Source organism: Malus sylvestris, chromosome 10, assembly GCF_916048215.2.
Source record: "Malus sylvestris chromosome 10, drMalSylv7.2, whole genome shotgun sequence".
Classification (NCBI taxonomy): domain Eukaryota; kingdom Viridiplantae; phylum Streptophyta; class Magnoliopsida; order Rosales; family Rosaceae; genus Malus; species Malus sylvestris.
In genome coordinates this window covers 26,538,882-26,557,160 of record NC_062269.1, presented here as the reverse complement: position 1 = coordinate 26,557,160, position 18,279 = coordinate 26,538,882, and the positions used below count along the sequence as shown (strand labels likewise).

General features: G+C 40.3%; 4 protein-coding genes across 5 annotated transcripts in view; 1 reads left to right on the top strand and 3 right to left on the bottom strand.

Annotated features, from left to right (window-relative positions):
- LOC126587090 (40S ribosomal protein SA-like) lies at positions 1–2,291 on the bottom strand. Its single transcript, XM_050252067.1, has 5 exons — positions 2,013–2,291; positions 1,242–1,504; positions 883–1,080; positions 536–749; positions 1–329 (listed from the first exon to the last, which is right to left on the bottom strand). The coding sequence occupies exons 1-5, from the start codon at positions 2,155–2,157 to the stop codon at positions 235–237; spliced, it is 915 nt and encodes a 304-aa protein (XP_050108024.1). The 5' UTR covers positions 2,158–2,291; the 3' UTR covers positions 1–234.
- A 461-nt stretch (positions 2,292–2,752) lies between these two features.
- LOC126587091 (E3 ubiquitin-protein ligase CHIP-like) lies at positions 2,753–12,624 on the bottom strand. Of its 2 annotated transcripts, none has more exons than XM_050252069.1 (8): positions 12,268–12,624; positions 12,074–12,145; positions 11,890–11,953; positions 4,409–4,480; positions 3,648–3,781; positions 3,385–3,532; positions 3,208–3,318; positions 2,753–3,106 (listed from the first exon to the last, which is right to left on the bottom strand). In XM_050252069.1, exons 1-8 carry the CDS (start codon positions 12,279–12,281, stop codon positions 2,984–2,986), a joined length of 738 nt encoding a protein of 245 aa, XP_050108026.1. In that variant the 5' UTR covers positions 12,282–12,624; the 3' UTR covers positions 2,753–2,983. The 2 variants fall into 2 exon arrangements, with proteins under 2 accessions (XP_050108026.1, XP_050108025.1); XM_050252068.1 differs by having other exon boundaries at positions 12,078–12,145; positions 12,268–12,623.
- LOC126584376 (uncharacterized) overlaps positions 7,617–18,279 on the top strand; it is a 99,622-nt gene continuing 88,959 nt past the window's right edge. The window contains exon 1 of the mRNA XM_050248779.1: positions 7,617–8,456. The gene's annotated coding sequence lies outside the window, so the exon portion shown is untranslated. The remainder of the gene's footprint in view (positions 8,457–18,279) is intronic.
- Positions 14,384–16,554, bottom strand: LOC126587095 (adenylylsulfatase HINT3-like). Its single transcript, XM_050252072.1, has 7 exons — positions 16,193–16,554; positions 16,048–16,103; positions 15,628–15,685; positions 15,283–15,349; positions 15,014–15,069; positions 14,751–14,804; positions 14,384–14,658 (listed from the first exon to the last, which is right to left on the bottom strand). The coding sequence occupies exons 1-7, from the start codon at positions 16,394–16,396 to the stop codon at positions 14,527–14,529; spliced, it is 627 nt and encodes a 208-aa protein (XP_050108029.1). The 5' UTR covers positions 16,397–16,554; the 3' UTR covers positions 14,384–14,526.

The following is an 18,279-nucleotide window of genomic DNA, read 5'->3' as shown; positions in this document are numbered from 1 at the left end:
TTCTTTTGGTACAGATTTACGATAAATTAATTAAAAGAAATAATTCAATGGTAACATTGTCTAGCCCTCCAGAAACAATCCATTTTTTCAAATCTAAACTCAACGGCTTCAAAAACAATCCATTTTTTCAAAATGGCATTATCATAATCCTTTTAGAAAATCCCAAACGAGAAAAGAAAATCTAGCTGACTACGGATTCAACGACATTGTGAAGAGCACCCCTTCAAAAATTCCTCACTCCCAGCGACTAGGAGGAGGAACAACACCTTCAACCGCGGCAGCAGGAATTTGTGCTGGAGGAATCGAATCCCACTCTCCTCCTACTGCGCCTGCACTCAAACATAAACAAGATAGGGAAGAAACAAACATGTGTCAGAAAAGGTACAACTGACCAAAAACAGATGCATACTTGATAACATAAAATGTGATTAAGCTCAAATGTTTCTCACAGCCTGCAGAATCGAACAAGGTAATACAACAAAAATGTGATGATTCTAACACAATTTACAACGGTTAAATGGTTAACAAGTGAAACCTGGTTCTGCGGTCCAGCCAACAACAGGAACTGCCGGGATAGTTGTAGGGGTATCTGTTGGCCATGGAGCATCAGAAACTTGGGTAGGCCATTGATCAGCCCCGATGATACCAGGTGCAGCATAATCTGCAGTTCCATAATCTGGGATTTGAGGAAGATCTTCATCTTCCTTTTCCTTGGCCTCCTCAGGGTCTCTATAGAAGAAGAGATCAACCTGCAAACAGAAATTTTGGGCAATGATTAGAACTTTAGAGAATATGTCTCAACAGATCCCTCGAGTAACTTACAAATAACGCACAAAAGCCAAGGCATAAATTTCAAAATCAATAGAAATGTTCCGTGTTTACCATGACATCCCACTTAAGCCCTGGACGGAGGGAACCACGCATCTGCAAAACCATCCTTGCTAGGAGCCAGAAAAGACATCCGATGCTGTGCTTCCCCTTGTTATTCGCAGGGATGCCAATATCAACATAACGCATAGGGGAATCAGTATCACAGAAAGCAATGGTGGGTATGTTTCCCAAAGCAGCCTCCTTAATTGGCTGCAGGCACATAACGATTATTAGAACACAAAAAGAAAAACAAGCAGAACAAAATTGGGAAATAAGAGAGTTACATAATAGCACTTACACAAACCCTGGACATCAACTAGCAGTCTAAAAATGAACATACAAAGACATTAAAAATAAAAGATGACCATCACCTGAGCATCAGTTCGTGGGTCAGTCAGAATGAGGAGACGGGGCTCATTGAACGACGTCTGGAGCTGATTTGTGAAAGTACCAGGCGTGTGCCTTCCAGCAATAGCATTAGCACCAGTGTGCTGAGCAAATTTCAGGACAGCCCTCTGTCCATAGGGCCTTGCTGATTGTACAATGATATCCTTAGGATTTTCAATCGCAACAATCACCCTGGCAGCCATCTGAAGCTTGTCCCAAGTTTTCCCAAGATTGATAATGTAAATCCCTAAGAATAACCAAAGCAGTAATTAAGCACTAAAATGCCAATTCAATAAACGACAGCTTAGTTCCTGAAACAAATCAACAGCTAACGAAACAATAGGGAGAACAATAACACAGAGCAGCACACTCTTGTGCTCCACAACCGCTGATCACACGCATGCCAAATTTGAGTTTCTAGTACAAAACAGTCCCGAAACACAATCAATTGGTATTAAACCATCTAATTTTGTAGAACCAAGTAAACTGAACCAAATAAATCAGTTCAAAATCGGCACAAATGCATATCAAATTGAAAGAAAATTACAGAAACAAAAATGAAACTTCAGAAACAAATAATCCTCTAAACTATCCAAACAACAGATCTGACAAAACAAATTATATTGCCCATCATTCCAAATACAAACAAAACCAGAAATCTAATATTTATTTTGATAAATATGCATTGCAAAAGTATAAATAAAACCGAAAAAACAGGACTATATCTGAAAATATGGGAGGAGATGAGAGTGTACCGTCATTGCGGCGCTTGAAGACGTATCTTTCCATCTGGAAATCGCAGTTTTTGGTGCCCAGATGGACTTCGGCGGCCAACATCATCTGGATGTCAGCCTCTTTCTGAGAGAGCTGGCGCGGGGCCGCGGCGGTGGTGGTCGCCATGGTTGCAGTCGACCAAGAGTGATGAGGTCTCTGAAAACCCTAGAGTCCCGCCGGGAGGTTTTGTGAGCGAGGGCGAACGAGGCCGTGAGAGTTCTTTCTTTTTCTCGGGCTTACTGTGAGGGCCGAGTTTGTTCTGTTTATATATGGGAGGGTGGGAGCGAAAACCCTAGGAAAATTGAAATATTTTCCTCGAGATGTAATTTTTATTTTATTTTTATTTTAGAAAATGATACTCTAATTTACAGCGAGGCGGTTCGAACTTAAGCATAACACGAGGCGGTTCGAACTTAAGCATAACAAAAGGGGCACTACTTTATCAATTGAATTAATTTATGTATAGAATCATGATGTAAAATTTGTTTTTGCTCCTAATACTAATAAATGCGTGAAAATTTTTGTTTTTGTCAAATTTTCGGTATTATATAGTGATTAAATTGACTAAATTAAAAATTTAATGACTAAAGTAACTTCTAGGTGATCCCAATGCATCAGTGTATTAGTTCAATCTAAAAGATTCAAATGTAACTTGTGATTTGAATGTATACATTGATGCGTAGTAGAAAAACCCGTTTTGAGGTCCGAGAGATAAACCGAATTCACAAACGACGACAATTTTAAGTAAACATGAATCTACACCAGCAGCAAGTGGAGAACTGGTTTATATTGTAATCTACGTACAATTTCAAAAAGGATAGACCTTCAGTATGATTCTAGGTCACACCATACATCAAAAACACAAGAGGACACTGCACTCTGCCGCATTTGGTACATTGTATGTTTTAGAACAACTATCGACTCTCTAAGTTTCCAATAAATTCAACCTTCACTATGTTCCGTAGGCCCAACCATGCTGTTGTAAATATGCTTGAACTGCTTCTTTTATGGCAAAGTTTGGTATTAGCTCTGATTGATCAAGCAGCTCTCGTGTGATTGGATCGAACCTGCCAACCTGGTATATAGTGCAAACAAAAGGCCAGAGATCACTGTGAATATATACATTAGCGTAGAGAAGGCATTTGTATTAGCAGATGCAATATGAAGAAATTATACCTTCTCAAGATGGTGATGGATCACTGATCTCTCATATGTAACCCCACTTGGAGTAATCACAGGATCACGAAATATATCAAGCGTGATTTTGCAACACAGGTAATCCGGCACCTGAAATTTTTTTACAGTCACAACAAAAATAACTGAGAATGGAAGACAAGAAAACCATGTACTGACCTCACTTGGCGTGTCAGCTTCTGCAGCCTTCTCAAACACTCTTCCTAACGCCTCTAACTGTTTCATATGGGTAGTAGCAGCTTCATCCAAAAACCCTTCAACTTGAAGAGCGTCATGTTTCTCTTTAAGAGCAGTCTCGCAGTCTGCTCTGAGACACGAAACAAGTTTTATGAACCAGCTACCTTTAAAACGAACACCAACACTTATGCAATATTGAAAACATTTTCAGACATCATAGGCCTGATCCTACAGGGAACACATACTTCAAGTTTTGCAATTCCCATGATCGTTTGCTCGATGTATCCTCCCACTCCATGTACTTTGCTTTTGAAAGCTCCTGCCAGATTTCCTCTACCATATAACCTTTCGGATTAGCACCCCTCCCAAGATCCAAAGCCTGTACAGGATGTTCAAACAAAATTTCAGTAGAATTCAAATATTTTATCCACATCGTAAGCAACTATTTCCAAAGTAAAGGTTTTAAAAGTAGTATGAAATGTCTGTGAAAAAATGAAGATATCAAGTATTATGATAAAATCAGGAACAAGATTTTACTGCACTAGTGCCATTTGACTGATTATGCTTCTGTAAGACACCTGACTTCCCCCCTGTTTTCAATTTTCCCAAAGATCATATACAAGCATGTCGAGCAAGGCATTCAAAACAAGAAGAAATAACTTCCAAGAAACATAGTGGTGAATATCAGTTGCATCATTGTGATGCAACTATAATACATCCTCTCATAACCCTCTTTCTGTGAATATTAGATTATGCAACTTTCACAATAAGATCAAGAAAACCGTAATCATTCTAAAGCATCCTCAGTTGTATTTAATTTTTTTGAGTGCGTTATGCAACTTTTTTCATAATTTCACTAGATATATGTACTTTCAAGTTAAATATTGTGAGTTAGATGGACCTCCATTTTCTTCTTCTATCATAATCATAAACTGAAAAACACACAGTAAGAGAAATTTTCTCAATGCTCATGATAAGAGTATGCTAGACCAAAAGCACTTCTTACCCTCTCGAGTGCCTTAACTCCCTCAGCATACTCTTGCTTCTGCAGTAAAGCAAGCCCCAGCATATAGTTACCCTGTCACGCAGGAAATTTTCAATGACCTAAACGGCACAATGATGATTCAATAGTAAAAAGGAAAATGGCACATTAAAGCAGAAGATAATAGGTTAATGTGCAAGACTCAGAGAATATTGTGCAGGAATACACACAACATATGCAACAAAATTATTTTCGTGTGTCCAAAGCTTGATTAGATATGTACTGCACTGAATAGACGACAAGGAAGCAATGATTCTAAAGGCATAATCGCAACCGAAAAAGTCAGGAGCACAAGGCATATAGAAGGAGGGAACCCATGCTTTCAAGCTATCATCTTGGTGAAAATTCCAATTATGCATCTGGATCCAAAACTGTTATTAAACGTCTTTTGCCACTTGAATGCGCTCAAATTGTATAAATAGCATCTAACTCATAAAATGATGGTTTGTTAGAAGAGGAAACAAACATACAAAGTCTCCGTGCGTGTAATGTAGGCCAACGATTTATGACCCGACCTCCATGCGTTAAAATGCAGACAATCAATTTATCAGAATTTAACAATGAATACAACTCTCTGCAGCACCACCACAAGTACTCAAGTCGATACACAAAAGAATATATCAACAACAACAACAACAACAAAGCCTTTTCCCACTAAGTGGGGTCGGCTATATGAATCCTAGAACGCCATTGCGCTCGGTTTTGTGTCATGTCCTCCGTTAGATCCAAGTACTCTACGTCTTTTCTTAGAGTCTCTTCCAAAGTTGTCCTAGGTCTTCCTCTACCCCTTCGGCCCTGAACCTCTGTCCCGTAGTCACATCTTCGAACCGGAGCGTCAGTCGGCCTTCTTTGCACATGTTCAAAATCACCGGAGCCGATTTTCTCTCATATTTCCTACAATTTCGGTTACTCCTACTTTACCTCGGATATCCTCATTCCCAATCTTATCCTTTCTCGTGTGCCCACACATCCCACGAAGCATCCTCATCTCCGCTACACCCATTTTGTGTACGTGTTGATGTTTCACCACCCAACATTCTGTGCCATACAACATCGCTAGCCTTATTGCCGTCCTATAAAATTTTCCCTTGAGCTTCAGTGGCCTACGACGGTCACACAACACGCCGGATGCACTCTTTCCATCCAGCTCGTATTCTATGGTTGAGATCTCCATCTAATTCTCCGTTCTCTTGCAAGATAGATCCTAGGTAGCGAAAACGATCGCTTTTTGTGAGCTTCGCTAGATTGCTCCGGTCATTAGTGTGGATAAGTATATAAATGGATAGAGATAGGAAAGCAAACACAAGATGTACGTGGTTCACCCAGATTGGCTACGTCCACGGAATAGAAGAGTTCTCATTAATTGTGAAGGGTTTACACAAGTACATAGGTTCAAGCTCTCATTTAGTGAGTACAAGTGAATGATTTAGTACAAATGCCATTAGGAAATATTGTGGGAGAATGATCTCGTAATCACGAAACTTCTAAGTATCGGAGTGTGGTGTCGTCTTGACTTGCCTTATCTGTCTCATAGGTAGATGTGGCATCTTCTCTGGAAGTACTCTTCCTCCATCCAGGGGTGGTATCTTTAACTGGTGGAGATGCACAAGGTAATGTATCAATTTCACTTGAAGCTTACTTGTAGTTTCAGGCTTGGTCAAGCGCGATACAAACCAGGTAGTAGGAGTCCCCCAAGTCGCCGAGCTAGGGGGTCTGCTGAAAGAGGTGACAAACAAGGTAAGCAATCAGAGCTCCGACTGATTGTTCACCTTCTCCCCATCTTGCAGCAGCATGAAGGATAAAGAGAAGAAAAATGAGAAGAGATGATATGAGATACTTTTGCTTTTGAAGAAGTAACTTTCCACAGGCTTATTCTTGAACTGAGCTGGAGGGTTTTCTGGTTTCCTCCAGAGTATAAGGCCAACTGAAGAATTTGAGGGTCAAAACAAGTCCATCAAATCTAGAGTACGTTCCACCCTGCTGATATGGGATACTTTTGCTTTTGACAGAGTAATGAATGTATCGGCACGTGTGCTGTTACGCTTGTCTCCACATGCTTCCTTGTATCCTTCGCACTTGCCCTATCTGTTCCTCAAGCAGATGCGGAATCTTCCCTGGAAACATAAGATGTTGAAGATGAGTACTCGAGAGCAATGCCAGGTAAGTAATCAGGTAAGGGGTTCCAGGCAGTCAGTTCCTGGCTGGAAGCTTGATTCCAAGTGCTGACTGATTGCTCTCTTTCTCCTTGTCTTGCAGGTAAAAACAAGGCCAAAAGAAAAGACAGGGAAAAAGCATGATATGGGATACTCTTGCTTTTAACCCTGATGATATGAGATATTCTTGCTCTAGTATAGCTTGTTTGCAGAGGTATTATCGGGGGGAAAGAAAGTTGAATATTTCGAAAGGCTTCGTTGGGAGTGCCCTCTCAGATATGATGAAGGGTTGAGCATTTTTGCAGGTCTGCCTGTCCGTTGGGGATGGAGGTCGACATATATAGGAGTCTCCCTAACAACAAGTAGTAATGCTATTCCTTTACCCTGCTTGGTCATAGCACGGTAGTGGGAGCTGCCAGTTTCACATGTTTTAACTCTGTCAGAGCACTTTGAAAAAGTGGTCTGTGGTATCTGGCTCTCGAGATTCGGAGAACGATGCCTCTTCGATTTTTGAGAAAGCAATCATGCTGGGGGTATGACTCTCGAGATTCGGAGAGCAGTGTCTCTTCGATTTTTGAGGAAGTAATCATGTTGGGAGTCTGGCTCTCGAGATTCGGAGGGCGGTGCCTCTTCGATTTTGGAGCAAGCAATCTTGTTGGGAGTGTTGTCTCGAATGTGAGTAAAGGTTGGGCATGTTTGCTAGTCTACCTTGCCACGAAGCACAAAGGTTGACACACAGGGACTTTCCAATTATCCAGCAATGGTACTGTTCCTTTACCCTCTCTTCGATTTTGAGAAAGTAGTCATGTTGGGAGTCTGGCTCTCGAGATTCGGAGGACGGTGCCTCTTCGATTTTGACGCAAGCAATCTTATTGGGAGTGTTTTCTCGAATGTGAGTAAAGGTTGGGCATGTTTGCTAGTCTACCTTGCCACGAAGCACAGAGGTTGACACACAGGGACTTTCCAATTATCCAGCAGTGGTACTGTTCCTTTACAGTTGTGGGTAATAATATGGTAGCTAGACCTTCAAAATTTATGTGTCTAAACTTTTGTTAGTGCTGTTTCTTTGCTATTCTTTTACCTTTCTTGGTCAGAGCGATGTAGTGGGAGCTGCAAGCTTCACGTGCTCAACTTTGGCAGAGAACTTTGGCAAAGTTATTTGTGGTACCCATGAGCTATTGTTGCGTGTGGGAAGTGGGTGATTGAACAGTAAGATTCATGTGCTTTCTACTTCACCAGAAGTCTTCGACAGAATGCCCATAATTTCTGCAAAGCTGAGTGTGCGTGTGACAGGTGCTGACAAGGCTAGAAAAGTAGGTGCCTCTTCGATTTCTGAGATCGGCCCTCGTGGTCTCTGAGCAGCCCATCTTTTGAGAAAGCGAGCGCCTCTTCGATTGATTCGGAGAACAATGCCTCATCGATTTTTGAGAAAGCAATCATGCTGGGGGTCTGGCTCTCGAGATTCGGGGAGCAGTGTCTCTTCGATTTTTGAGAAAGTAATCATGTTGGGAGTCTGGCTCTCGAGATTCGGAGGGCGGTGCCTCTTCGATTTTGGAGCAAGCAATCTTGTTGGGAGTGTTTTCTCGAATGTGAGTAAAGGTTTGGCATGTTTGCTAGTCTACCTTGCCACGAAGCACAGAGGTTGACACACAGGGACTTTCCAATTATCCAGCAATGGTACTGTTCCTTTACCCTCTCTTCGATTTTTAAGAAAGTAGTCATGTTGGGAGTCTGGCTCTCGAGATTCGGAGGACGGTGCCTCTTCGATTTTGGAGCAAGCAATCTTATTGGGAGTGTTTTCTCGAATGTGAGTAAAGGTTGGGCATGTTTGCTAGTCTACCTTGCCACGAAGCACAGAGGTTGACACACAGGGACTTTCCAATTATCCAGCAGTGGTACTGTTCCTTTACCCTTGTGGGTAATAATATGGTAGCTAGACCTTCAAAATTTATGGGTCTAAACTTTGTTAGTGCTGTTTCTTTGCTATTCTTTTACCCTTCTTGGTCAGAGCGATGTAGTGGGAGCTGCAAGCTTCACGTGCTCAACTTTGGCAGAGAACTTTGGCAAAGTTATCTGTGGTACCCATGAGCTATTGTTGCGTGTGAGAAGTGGGTGATTGAACAGTAAGATTCATGTGTTTTCTACTTCCCCAGAAGTCTTTGACAGAATGCCCATAATTTCCGCAAAACTGAGTGTGCGTGTGACAGGTGCTGACAAGGCTGGAAAAGGCTGGAAAAGTAGGTGCCTCTTCGATTTCTGAGATCGGCCCTCGTGGTCTCTGGGGAGCCCAGCTTTTGAGAAAGCGAGCGCCTCTTCGATTTTTGAGATCGGCCTTCGTGGTCTTTGAGCAGCCCAACTTTTGAGAAAGCAAACGCCTCTTCGATTTCTGAGATCAACCCTCGTGATCTCTAAGCAGCCCAGCTTTTGAGAAAGCAAACGCCTCTTCGATTTCTGAGCAGGCGCCTCTTCGATTTCTGAAGCTTCGTCGAGTGCAGATTTTTATAGGGGCTGGCATTAAGTTCCAAAGCACACTTGAATCTCCACCAGTAGAAGCTTCATTCTTGCACTTCTAAGATCTTGATTTGTCCGACCTCTTCTCTCTTCAACACCTTTGAAAATGTCTGGCCCCTCCGACCGTCGTTTTGACTTGAACCTTGTTGAAGAGGCAGCCCCGCCTTCTCCAGACAACATATGGCGCCCATCCTTCGTCTCCCCTACTGGTCCTCTTACCGTTGGAGATTCCGTGATGAAGAATGATATGACCGCTGCGGTGGTGGCCAGAAACCTTCTCACTCCCAAAGATAACAGACTACTTTCCAAACGGTCTGATGAGTTAGCTGTTAAGGATTCGCTGGCTCTCAGTGTTCAGTGTGCAGGTTCTGTGTCTAATATGGCCCAACGCCTATTTGCTCGAACCCGCCAAGTTGAATCATTGGCGGCTGAAGTGATGAGTCTCAAACAGGAGATTAGAGGGCTCAAGCATGAGAATAAACAGTTGCACCGGCTCGCACATGACTATGCTACAAACATGAAGAGGAAGCTTGACCAGATGAAGGAAACTGATGGTCAGGTTTTACTTGATCATCAGAGATTTGTGGGTTTGTTCCAAAGGCATTTATTGCCTTCGTCTTCTGGGGCTGTACCGCGTAATGAAGCTCCAAATGATCAACCTCTGATGCCTCCTCCTTCTAGGGTTCTGTCCAGTACTGAGGCTCCAAATGATCCCCCTCCGGTGCCTTCTCTTTCTGGGGCTCTACCGACTGCTGAGACTTCTCCTAAGCAACCTTTGTGAAGGCTCCCTCTTGTGTGCTTATTTTGACTCATGTATATGTACATATTTGTAGCTTATCGGGGATATCAATAAATAAGCTTTCCTTCATTTCAACGTATTGTGTTAAATACACCAAAGCCTTCTTCGCTAAGTTCTTTGAATTTTCTTTTGTTAAAGCTTGTATGTTGAAGCTTTCTGAGTGGAGCATGTAGGTTGGGGTAGTGTTCCCTTAATTTCCCGAGTGAGGAAAACTTCTCGGTTGGAGACTTGGAAAATCCAAGTCACTGAGTGGGATCGGCTATATAAATCTTAGAACGCCATTGTGCTCGATCCTGTGTCATGTCCTTCGTTAGATCTAAGTACTCTTAAGTCTTTTCTTAGAGTCTCTTCCAAAGTTTTCCTAGGTCTTCCTCTACCCCTTCGGCCCTGAACCTCTGTCCCATAGTCGCATCTTCTAATCGGAACGTCAGTAGGCCTTCTTTGCACATGTCCAAACCACCGTAACCGATTTTCTCTCATCTTTCCTTCAATTTCGGCTACTCCTACTTTACCCCGGATATCCTCATTCCTAATCTTATCATTTCTCGTGTGCCCACACATCCAACGAAGCATCCTCATCTCCGCTACACTCATTTTGTGTACGTGTTGATGTTTCACCGCCCAACATTCTGTGCCATACAGCATCGCCGGCCTTATTGCCGTCCTATAAAATTTTCCCTTGAGCTTCAGTGGCATACGGCGGTCACACAACACGCCGGATGCACTCTTCCACTTCATCCATCCAGCTTGTATTCTATGGTTGAGATCTCCATCTAATTCTCCGTTCTTTTGCAAGATAGATCCTAGGTAACGAAAACGGTCGCTCTTTGGTATTTCTTGATCTCCGATCCTCACCCCTAACTCGTTTTGGCCTCCATTTGCACTGAACTTGCACTCCATATATTCTGTCTTTGATCGGCTTAGGCGAAGACCTTTAGATTCCAACACTTCTCTCCAAAGGTTAAGCTTTGCATTTACCCCTTCCTGAGTTTCATCTATCAACACTATATCGTCTGCGAAAAGCATACACCAAGGAATATCATCTTGAATATGTCGTGTTAACTCATCCATTACCAACGCAAAAAGGTAAGGACTTAAGGATGAGCCTTGATGTAATCCTACAGTTATGGGAAAGCTTTCGGTTTGTCCTTCATGAGTTCTTACGGCAGTCTTTGCTCCTTCATACATATCCTTTATAGCTTGGATATATGCTACTCGTACTCCTTTCTTCTCTAAAATCCTCCAAAGAATGTCTCTTGGGACCCTATCATACGCTTTTTCCAAATCTATAAAGACCATGTGTAAATCCTTTTTCCCATCTCTATATCTTTCCATCAATCTTCGTAAGAGATAGATTGCCTCCATGGTTGAGCGCCCTGGCATGAACCCGAATTGGTTGTCCGAAACCCGTGTCTCTTGCCTCAATCTATGCTCAATGACTCTCTCCCAGAGCTTCATTGTATGACTCATTAGCTTAATACCCCTATAGTTCATGCAATTTTGTACGTCGCCCTTATTCTTGTAGATAGGCACCAAAGTGCTCATTCGCCACTCATTTGGCATCTTCTTCGTTTTCAAAATCCTATTGAAAAGGTCAGTGAGCCATGTTATACCTGTCTCTCCCAAAAGTTTCCACACTTCGATTGGTATATCGTCTGGGCCTATTGCTTTTTTATGCTTCATCTTCTTCAAAGCTACAACCACTTCTTCCTTCCGGATTCGACGATAAAAAGAGTAGTTTCTACACTCTTCTGAGTTACTCAACTCCCCTAAAGAAGCACTCATTTCATGTCCTTCGTTGAAAAGATTATGAAAATAACCTCTCCATCTGTCTTTAACCGCGTTCTCTGTAGCAAGAACATTTCCATACCAAAATTTCACTCCTCGAAGATCTCACGTCTCTATTTTCAGGTCACAGATGACATCCTAGAAACACATATATAGAAAAAGGAGCAAAACAAAATCAAAACACCAGATTTTACCTTAACTGAATTGTGATCAAGCTGAATAGCTTTCCGAGAATCCTCTTCGACTTTTGTCCAATCACTGCATTACTCAAAACCCATTAATGAAATCCAAGAAACAAATAAGGAAAACGAAAACTGAAGAGAGAGAGAGAGAGGGAGAGAGAGAGAGAGAGAGAGAGAGAGAGAGGGGTGGTCATACATACTTACGCTTCCGATGGCAGAGAGCGCGATTCGTCCAATAAACAGGAACATTAGGGCACAGAGTGATTGCCTTCAAAACCCAAATGCCAAAAAATACCACCACGAAATCATCAATCACAAAGATCAAACCTTTACAATTTTCCACACACGCAAAGTACACGAGAGGAGCGAATCGCAGAAACAAAATAATACCTCAGTATAGGCATCGATGGCGGCCGCGAATCGATCTTTCTTGAAGTAAGTGTTGCCGTCCTTCCTGAGTTTCTCTGCCGTCGACAATGCGAGACTCGGCGCCATATCCGTCCTCCGCTTCCTCTTCCCAAATTGATTGTTTCCTATGGTGTTTTCAGCGAATGCGGGCGCGGCGAATCGACGGTTTGGCGGCGGATAGAGGAGATGGAGGGGAAGGAGGAGAGTTCAAGAGGTTTCTGGGCGAAAGCGCGAAATGGAGGGAGACGAAGACGAAGAGAGGCTAAGGCTCAAAGGGAAGACGTTTCGCATAGGGGGGTCTGAGAAGGCAAAGACTCGTTGTGACTTCTTTTAAATTGGATTTTTGTTTGCCTTCCCTTGGAAGTTCAAATTTAATTGGAAGATTGTCCTTTTTATTTATTTTGATTATTTATTTATTAATTTTTCATTGCTGAATTTTATATTTTTGAAAGTGCCATAATAAAACTAAATTAGGGTTGGTTTTGACTGGCCAATGCCCTTACTCTTTCATGACAGTATCATTGGATAATAAAAGTTGGTCAATGGGATTGATCCCAACAGGGTGATGCAAATTGTCGAGAGAAATGCTAGGAGTTTTTAAACGTGGAACTCTCTATAAATATTTTGAGACTCGTGTTTTTAGTATAATGTTTTATAATATTAGCACGAAAATTGATGTTAAATTGTGAGATGTCATAGAGGAGATAGTCTCCTTTGCATTTCTCAATTTTAGATCATCCTTTATAGACTACATAATGCGATAATTGATAGTTGGACTATTACTTTAAATCACTAGAAAAAAGTAGCCCAATTATCAACTGACACATTATGTGGTTTACAAAAGATGGTCTAAAATTTTGATTTTCCTAACATTTTTTTACTCAAAAAATAGAAATTGATGTCAGATTCATTTCATTGGTCAACGTGAAACTGATTTATTTTCTCTCTGCTTAGTTCAAGGAAATCTCAAGTTGGACATAAGGGATTCGAACCTACGTATAGAAGCAAGGAGATCATATTGCTCTAGTTTTATGAATGTCATAGTTTTGATCGAAATCCTTACGAGACTGCCTGTCACATCAATTTGTTAAGCTTGAAGTACATCAAGCGTTTACTCAATTCTGCTGCCGATCGACTCCGGTGATGCTGCTGAGCTTGAAGTACATCAAATCATGCTTGTTGCTAAATCCCCATATAGCATGGATTACAAATCATGCCGTTGCAGCTGCGATCATCGAATAACACCCGCAAACATAACTACTTGAGAGAAACCAACCATGCTCTCCGTGTCACAAATTTTTGTAACAGTAACTTTTGTGGTGTACGTTTTGTTTTCTGCAACTTGTTTTTCTTCAACGAGAGTAGTGTATCCGGTTGTCCAGGCTTCTGGCTCGTCGATCCTCTTGGTGGAGAAGTTTTAGAGGTCCCTGGAGGTACTATCGCAAGTTGTGTATGTGATTCGATAATGTCCAACACCTACAAGATCGTTCGTTTTATGTATCGGGCACTAGCGCGTGGCGAGAGATAGACTCAGTTCCTCCTTGCGAGTTAAGTGTCAATAAAACATCCGCATGCGGAAACATGCATTGGCTTGTAAATGAAGATGATGAGGTTGGAAGAAACCCTAATCGTATCATCTCCTTCGATTTCAAGAAAGAGGAACTCTTTTGGACTCCTCATCCCAACATACACTTTTCTCGCTACAATTATATGTCCAAGACTTACAACAGTTACACTGCTGCATATTTGGAGGTACATTTCGGTACTTCCAGGATCTAAGAAATGATTCCTTGAATCTTGTGTCCTACAAATTCACCCTCGGACTTCTGGAGTCCAAGGGTGTGCTGTTATACAAGAAGCCTGACTCACCTAAAAAATTAGGTGGAAAAAAAACATATCAATGGAAACTTTTCGAAGTTAGAACAGCGTTGGTGCGGGACAGATATTGAGATTACGCTTTTGTGTCCTGGTTTTTAGGTTTGGTGCTTCTTTCGTTCTGAATAAACCATTGTTCACGAACTTGAGGAAAAAGAAAAAGGAAATCATATCATATTCATTGTTATTTTCATGTCCAGATTTTGAAGGGAAAAAGAAACACTAAGTAAACTGGTGAGCTCAGCCTTCTATATGACATGGAACAAGTAATATTTGCAAGTCATACAACATTTCAAAGAATTAAAGTATGTATATTGCACATAATTGTACACTGAAAATTACATTGTGATCGGATGAAATGTGCACCTAGTTTTCGGTAAGACTAGATCCTTCACCCTTGCTGATTTTGGAGTTGTCTGATATTGACAATTGCTCTCGAACATGATCTGCAAGTCGAGATGCTTCCTGGTCTGAGTTCAGGGGCCGCCTCCGCAAACTCTATGGAGTTCATATATATAAATATCAAGCTTATATCCTCAAAACTCTACAGTTTTTACATATAAAGAGGCAAAATTGTGAATGATACATACCTCAGAAGCCCAAAGGCAATCAAGGGCCTTGCGCGGTATTATGTGAATATGAGTCTGAAATTACCGTGTTACACGGCAAGATTAGCAAAAGCTTAGCACATTGCTCGTGTTAAATAACAAAATAACTGGATAGAAAGGTACAATACTATCATCCATTAACAATAACACAAATAAATGCTGGCAGAGGATGCATCATTTATAATGTAAATGCTGCTATAAGCTTAGCCAGAAGGAAATTCAAAACGGAAATTATAATGACTCACATGAAATATAACTTGGCCTGCAGCTCTACCGTTGTTAACTAACAAGTTGAACGAATCTGCATAATTAGAGCGTACTGTGTTAAGTATTTATAACAGCAAATGTTAGGTAGGTATGACCGAATATACAATTGTGAACAAGGATGTCAAAGAAAATATCTTTGAAGTGTAAGGACCACTTCAGCACATCCTAATTGCTAATCAAGTACTTAACCTGAGAACCAAAAGAAATTACAAAACGGCGATGCCAGAAAATGACTTTGAAGACATACCAGAATCAGTGGCTTTCATGATTGCGCTGCTGATAAAGGGCACTTTTGAACACATTGCAGCTACCACCTGCAGAGCAAGTTCATTCGGACTCATGAAACATTCGAACACTACACAACAAATAGAGAAGCGCATGTACAGGATTTGCAGAAAAAAAATTACAATATATCCAAACAACCGGTCGGAGATACGTAGAGAAAATTACAGTCCAACCAATGATTAATGTTCAGATTAATTCATCCCATCATTTCGTCCAATGCATATAAGATATGAAAGTAAGCAATACTCTTGTGTCTTGATATCTAGTAACAATTCACAAACCAACTGCATCTGTAAGACATACTTACATCCGGGGGTGTGGCTTTCAACGAAGAAAAATGAGATTTGGGGATAATCAGAGAGTGCCTGCGCGAGCAAAAGTACGGAAATTTAGCAAGTGGAATGGAAACTAAAACATTGTTAAAAGACGATGCAATTGCGTTCTTTCTTTCTTATACAAAAGGAACGTTGGCAAAATTGACACAAAACACTTGCATTTCTACTGTTAAAAATTAGAAGCATCCATTAATCCAATAAGCCCGCCACCATACACTCAATTTCGAATTCACCTCTCCATTAGAGCAGTTTAGAATATAGTGCTACTAAAAAAATTGAATGAAGTGAGACAAATTTACCATAAATTCCAGTACAAAAAAAAAAAAAGAAAAGCAAGAAAATTGAGAAAAATAATGATTGAAAAATTAAATATTGGATAAATGATACCTTACCCACGACTCAGCGGACTCGTATCCAATATGCACAAGCAAACATCATCTTCGTAGAGCTGCAAGGTATAAAATTTCACAAATAATTAAAACATGAAAAACCCATAATTAATTAAATAAAATGCAGTTTAATTAGAACCATAGAAACCTTGAAAGCCGGTGACTCTCCGCGAATAATTTTACAGAAAACGCAGCCGTTTTCGCTATTGCCCTCGTCGGAACCACTGAGCCACTGCTTACTGTTCAAACCGGAATCGCAATTGGACCTGGAAACGAGAGCTAATTGGGTCGGACCAAGAACCGAACCGGGTCGGATGTGGGAGCAGATAATGGCGAGCCTTCGGGCCTCCATTTTTCAAGCAGAATCAGAGCTAATTGCGCAGCTTGTTTTTGCCATGGTTTTGCGAAACGTTTCGGAAACTGGGAAGGATTGGAAGACAAGGAAACGAAAATACCAGAGTTTTTTTTTTTTTTTTTTAAATAAATTGATGGAGTCAGGTGTGCCGCTTATCCGCATGAGATAATAAAATATATTACGTGTCATGTATTAAGTTATGGTCGGACATTTTTTTCCCAAATGGAACCGAGTCCCTTTCTGACCTAAAAAATCTGAGTTTATGGATCAAACGATCCGGACCGTTAAAATTTGATTCAACAGCTATAATTATTATAATTTTTAGAGGAGCTCCCTATTTATAACCGTTAAATCAAATTTTAACAGTCCGGATCATTTGATCCTCATGCTCAAATTTTTTGGATTCGAAAGGGATTCGTGTCCCTCCCAAATGATCCAATCGCAATTTAAATTATGGATAATATAAAGTAATAATTGAGGAAGAAATACGATTTTTTCATAATTATTGTAGTAGATGACAAACCGCTAGCTCATCTTCTAAGAAAGATTATACGAGCGTTTTTTTTATATTGATGGGAAGATGACATTTTAAATGATAAATGCAATGAGTTAAAATGAAAAACCTCAACTATTATAATAATCTAATTACAATAAGTGGCCCAATACTAAGAGTGCAGATTGCGGCTTTCCAATAAAATAAAATAAAGGTAGGAGGTTGCGATGCTCCGAGTTAGTGAGTTTGCTTAACTGTGGCCACAGACAAGGTGAAATTTCTCATAGCTTCTACATCCCAAAAATGATAGATAATCGTAACTTGCCACTAATTGTCTCCATTTTTAAGATAAGAAAAGAGCTATTATAACAATCTACAACTTACCTTTTACAATTCTTTTAGATTCATATTGTATTTTGTTCATAAAAGTTGGAGAATTAAACTAAATATCATAAAAGAGGTAATTCCTAGTAAGAGTATTTTTCTTTTTAAAATATAGAAATTTAGAGTTAGCAACTAAATTTCTGGAGTACCAATAAAAAGAAATTTATTTAAAATTTATATTAAAAAATAACTTTGAATAAACTATCACGACCTAATAAATAAGCTCTAGATTGGGCATAGTAATAGAGCATAGTTGTCTATAAACTTTTTCTATTAGCACCCTATATATTGTTGAATGCACCCCACAAAAAATTATATATTAAATTACTTATGTATTCTACTATGGAATGACAATTTCGACCTTATTAAGTTTTAAAAAAAATAAGAAATTTCCAAATACACCTCACATCACTTTTAACGTATTATTTATCTTCTTCAATTATCAAAACTCTCACACCCTCCATTGTTAAACAAAATCCTAACTAATGAAATTATCAACACATTGATTGAGAAAACCCTAACAAAATGTCTACGAATATGCCAATGTTATTAGTCACTGTGACCAGGGGCGGAGCCACCAAGGGACTAGGGTAGTCCCTGGCCCATCCTGACTTCATATGAGGTGTGAACCTTATAGAAGAAAATGAAGCAAACGACATCGTTAAGTTTTGATTTTAAATTTTTTCAGCTGTCTAATGAAACGATAAGTTTGGTAGGGGAGTTTTAAAAGAGATGTGCAATTTTAAATGGAAAAAGCAACACCACTTCTGGTTCGATTCTCTCACCTAACAGTAATATACACCCTATAATTTTCTAAAGCAACCCACCTTCTTTATTTGCAGACCTCTCCCCCTTGTCCTTTTTCTACTTCTTTGTATTTTCTTTAGCCTTCCACAACCTACCTCTTACTTGGTTGTCTGGGTTTTTACATTTTTTCTTCTTAGTATTGAATTTAAAAGAATTTTTTCAGTTTTGTGAGGATTACACAAATTGCATATGTCAA

Excerpts from the sequence above, each read along its gene's own strand:
- LOC126587090 (XM_050252067.1), bottom strand. The coding sequence starts at position 2,157 with ATGGCGACCACCACCGCCGCGGCCCCGCGCCAGCTCTCTCAGAAAGAG. Across the intron at positions 1,505-2,012 it reads CTTCAAGCGCCGCAATGACG|GGATTTACATTATCAATCTT; the intron begins GTACACTCTCAT and ends GGTTATTCTTAG. Across the intron at positions 330-535 it reads TGGCTGGACCGCAGAACCAG|GCGCAGTAGGAGGAGAGTGG; the intron begins GTTTCACTTGTT and ends GTTTGAGTGCAG.
- LOC126587091 (XM_050252068.1), bottom strand. The coding sequence starts at position 12,372 with ATGGCGCCGAGTCTCGCATTGTCGACGGCAGAGAAACTCAGGAAGGAC. Across the intron at positions 12,146-12,267 it reads CCATCGATGCCTATACTGAG|GCAATCACTCTGTGCCCTAA; the intron begins GTATTATTTTGT and ends TGGGTTTTGAAG. Across the intron at positions 4,481-11,889 it reads TTGATCACAATTCAGTTAAG|GGTAACTATATGCTGGGGCT; the intron begins GTAAAATCTGGT and ends CCTGCGTGACAG.
- LOC126587095 (XM_050252072.1), bottom strand. The coding sequence starts at position 16,396 with ATGGAGGCCCGAAGGCTCGCCATTATCTGCTCCCACATCCGACCCGGT. Across the intron at positions 15,686-16,047 it reads ACGAGTCCGCTGAGTCGTGG|GCACTCTCTGATTATCCCCA; the intron begins GTAAGGTATCAT and ends TTGCTCGCGCAG. Across the intron at positions 15,350-15,627 it reads TGAAAGCCACACCCCCGGAT|GTGGTAGCTGCAATGTGTTC; the intron begins GTAAGTATGTCT and ends CTTGCTCTGCAG.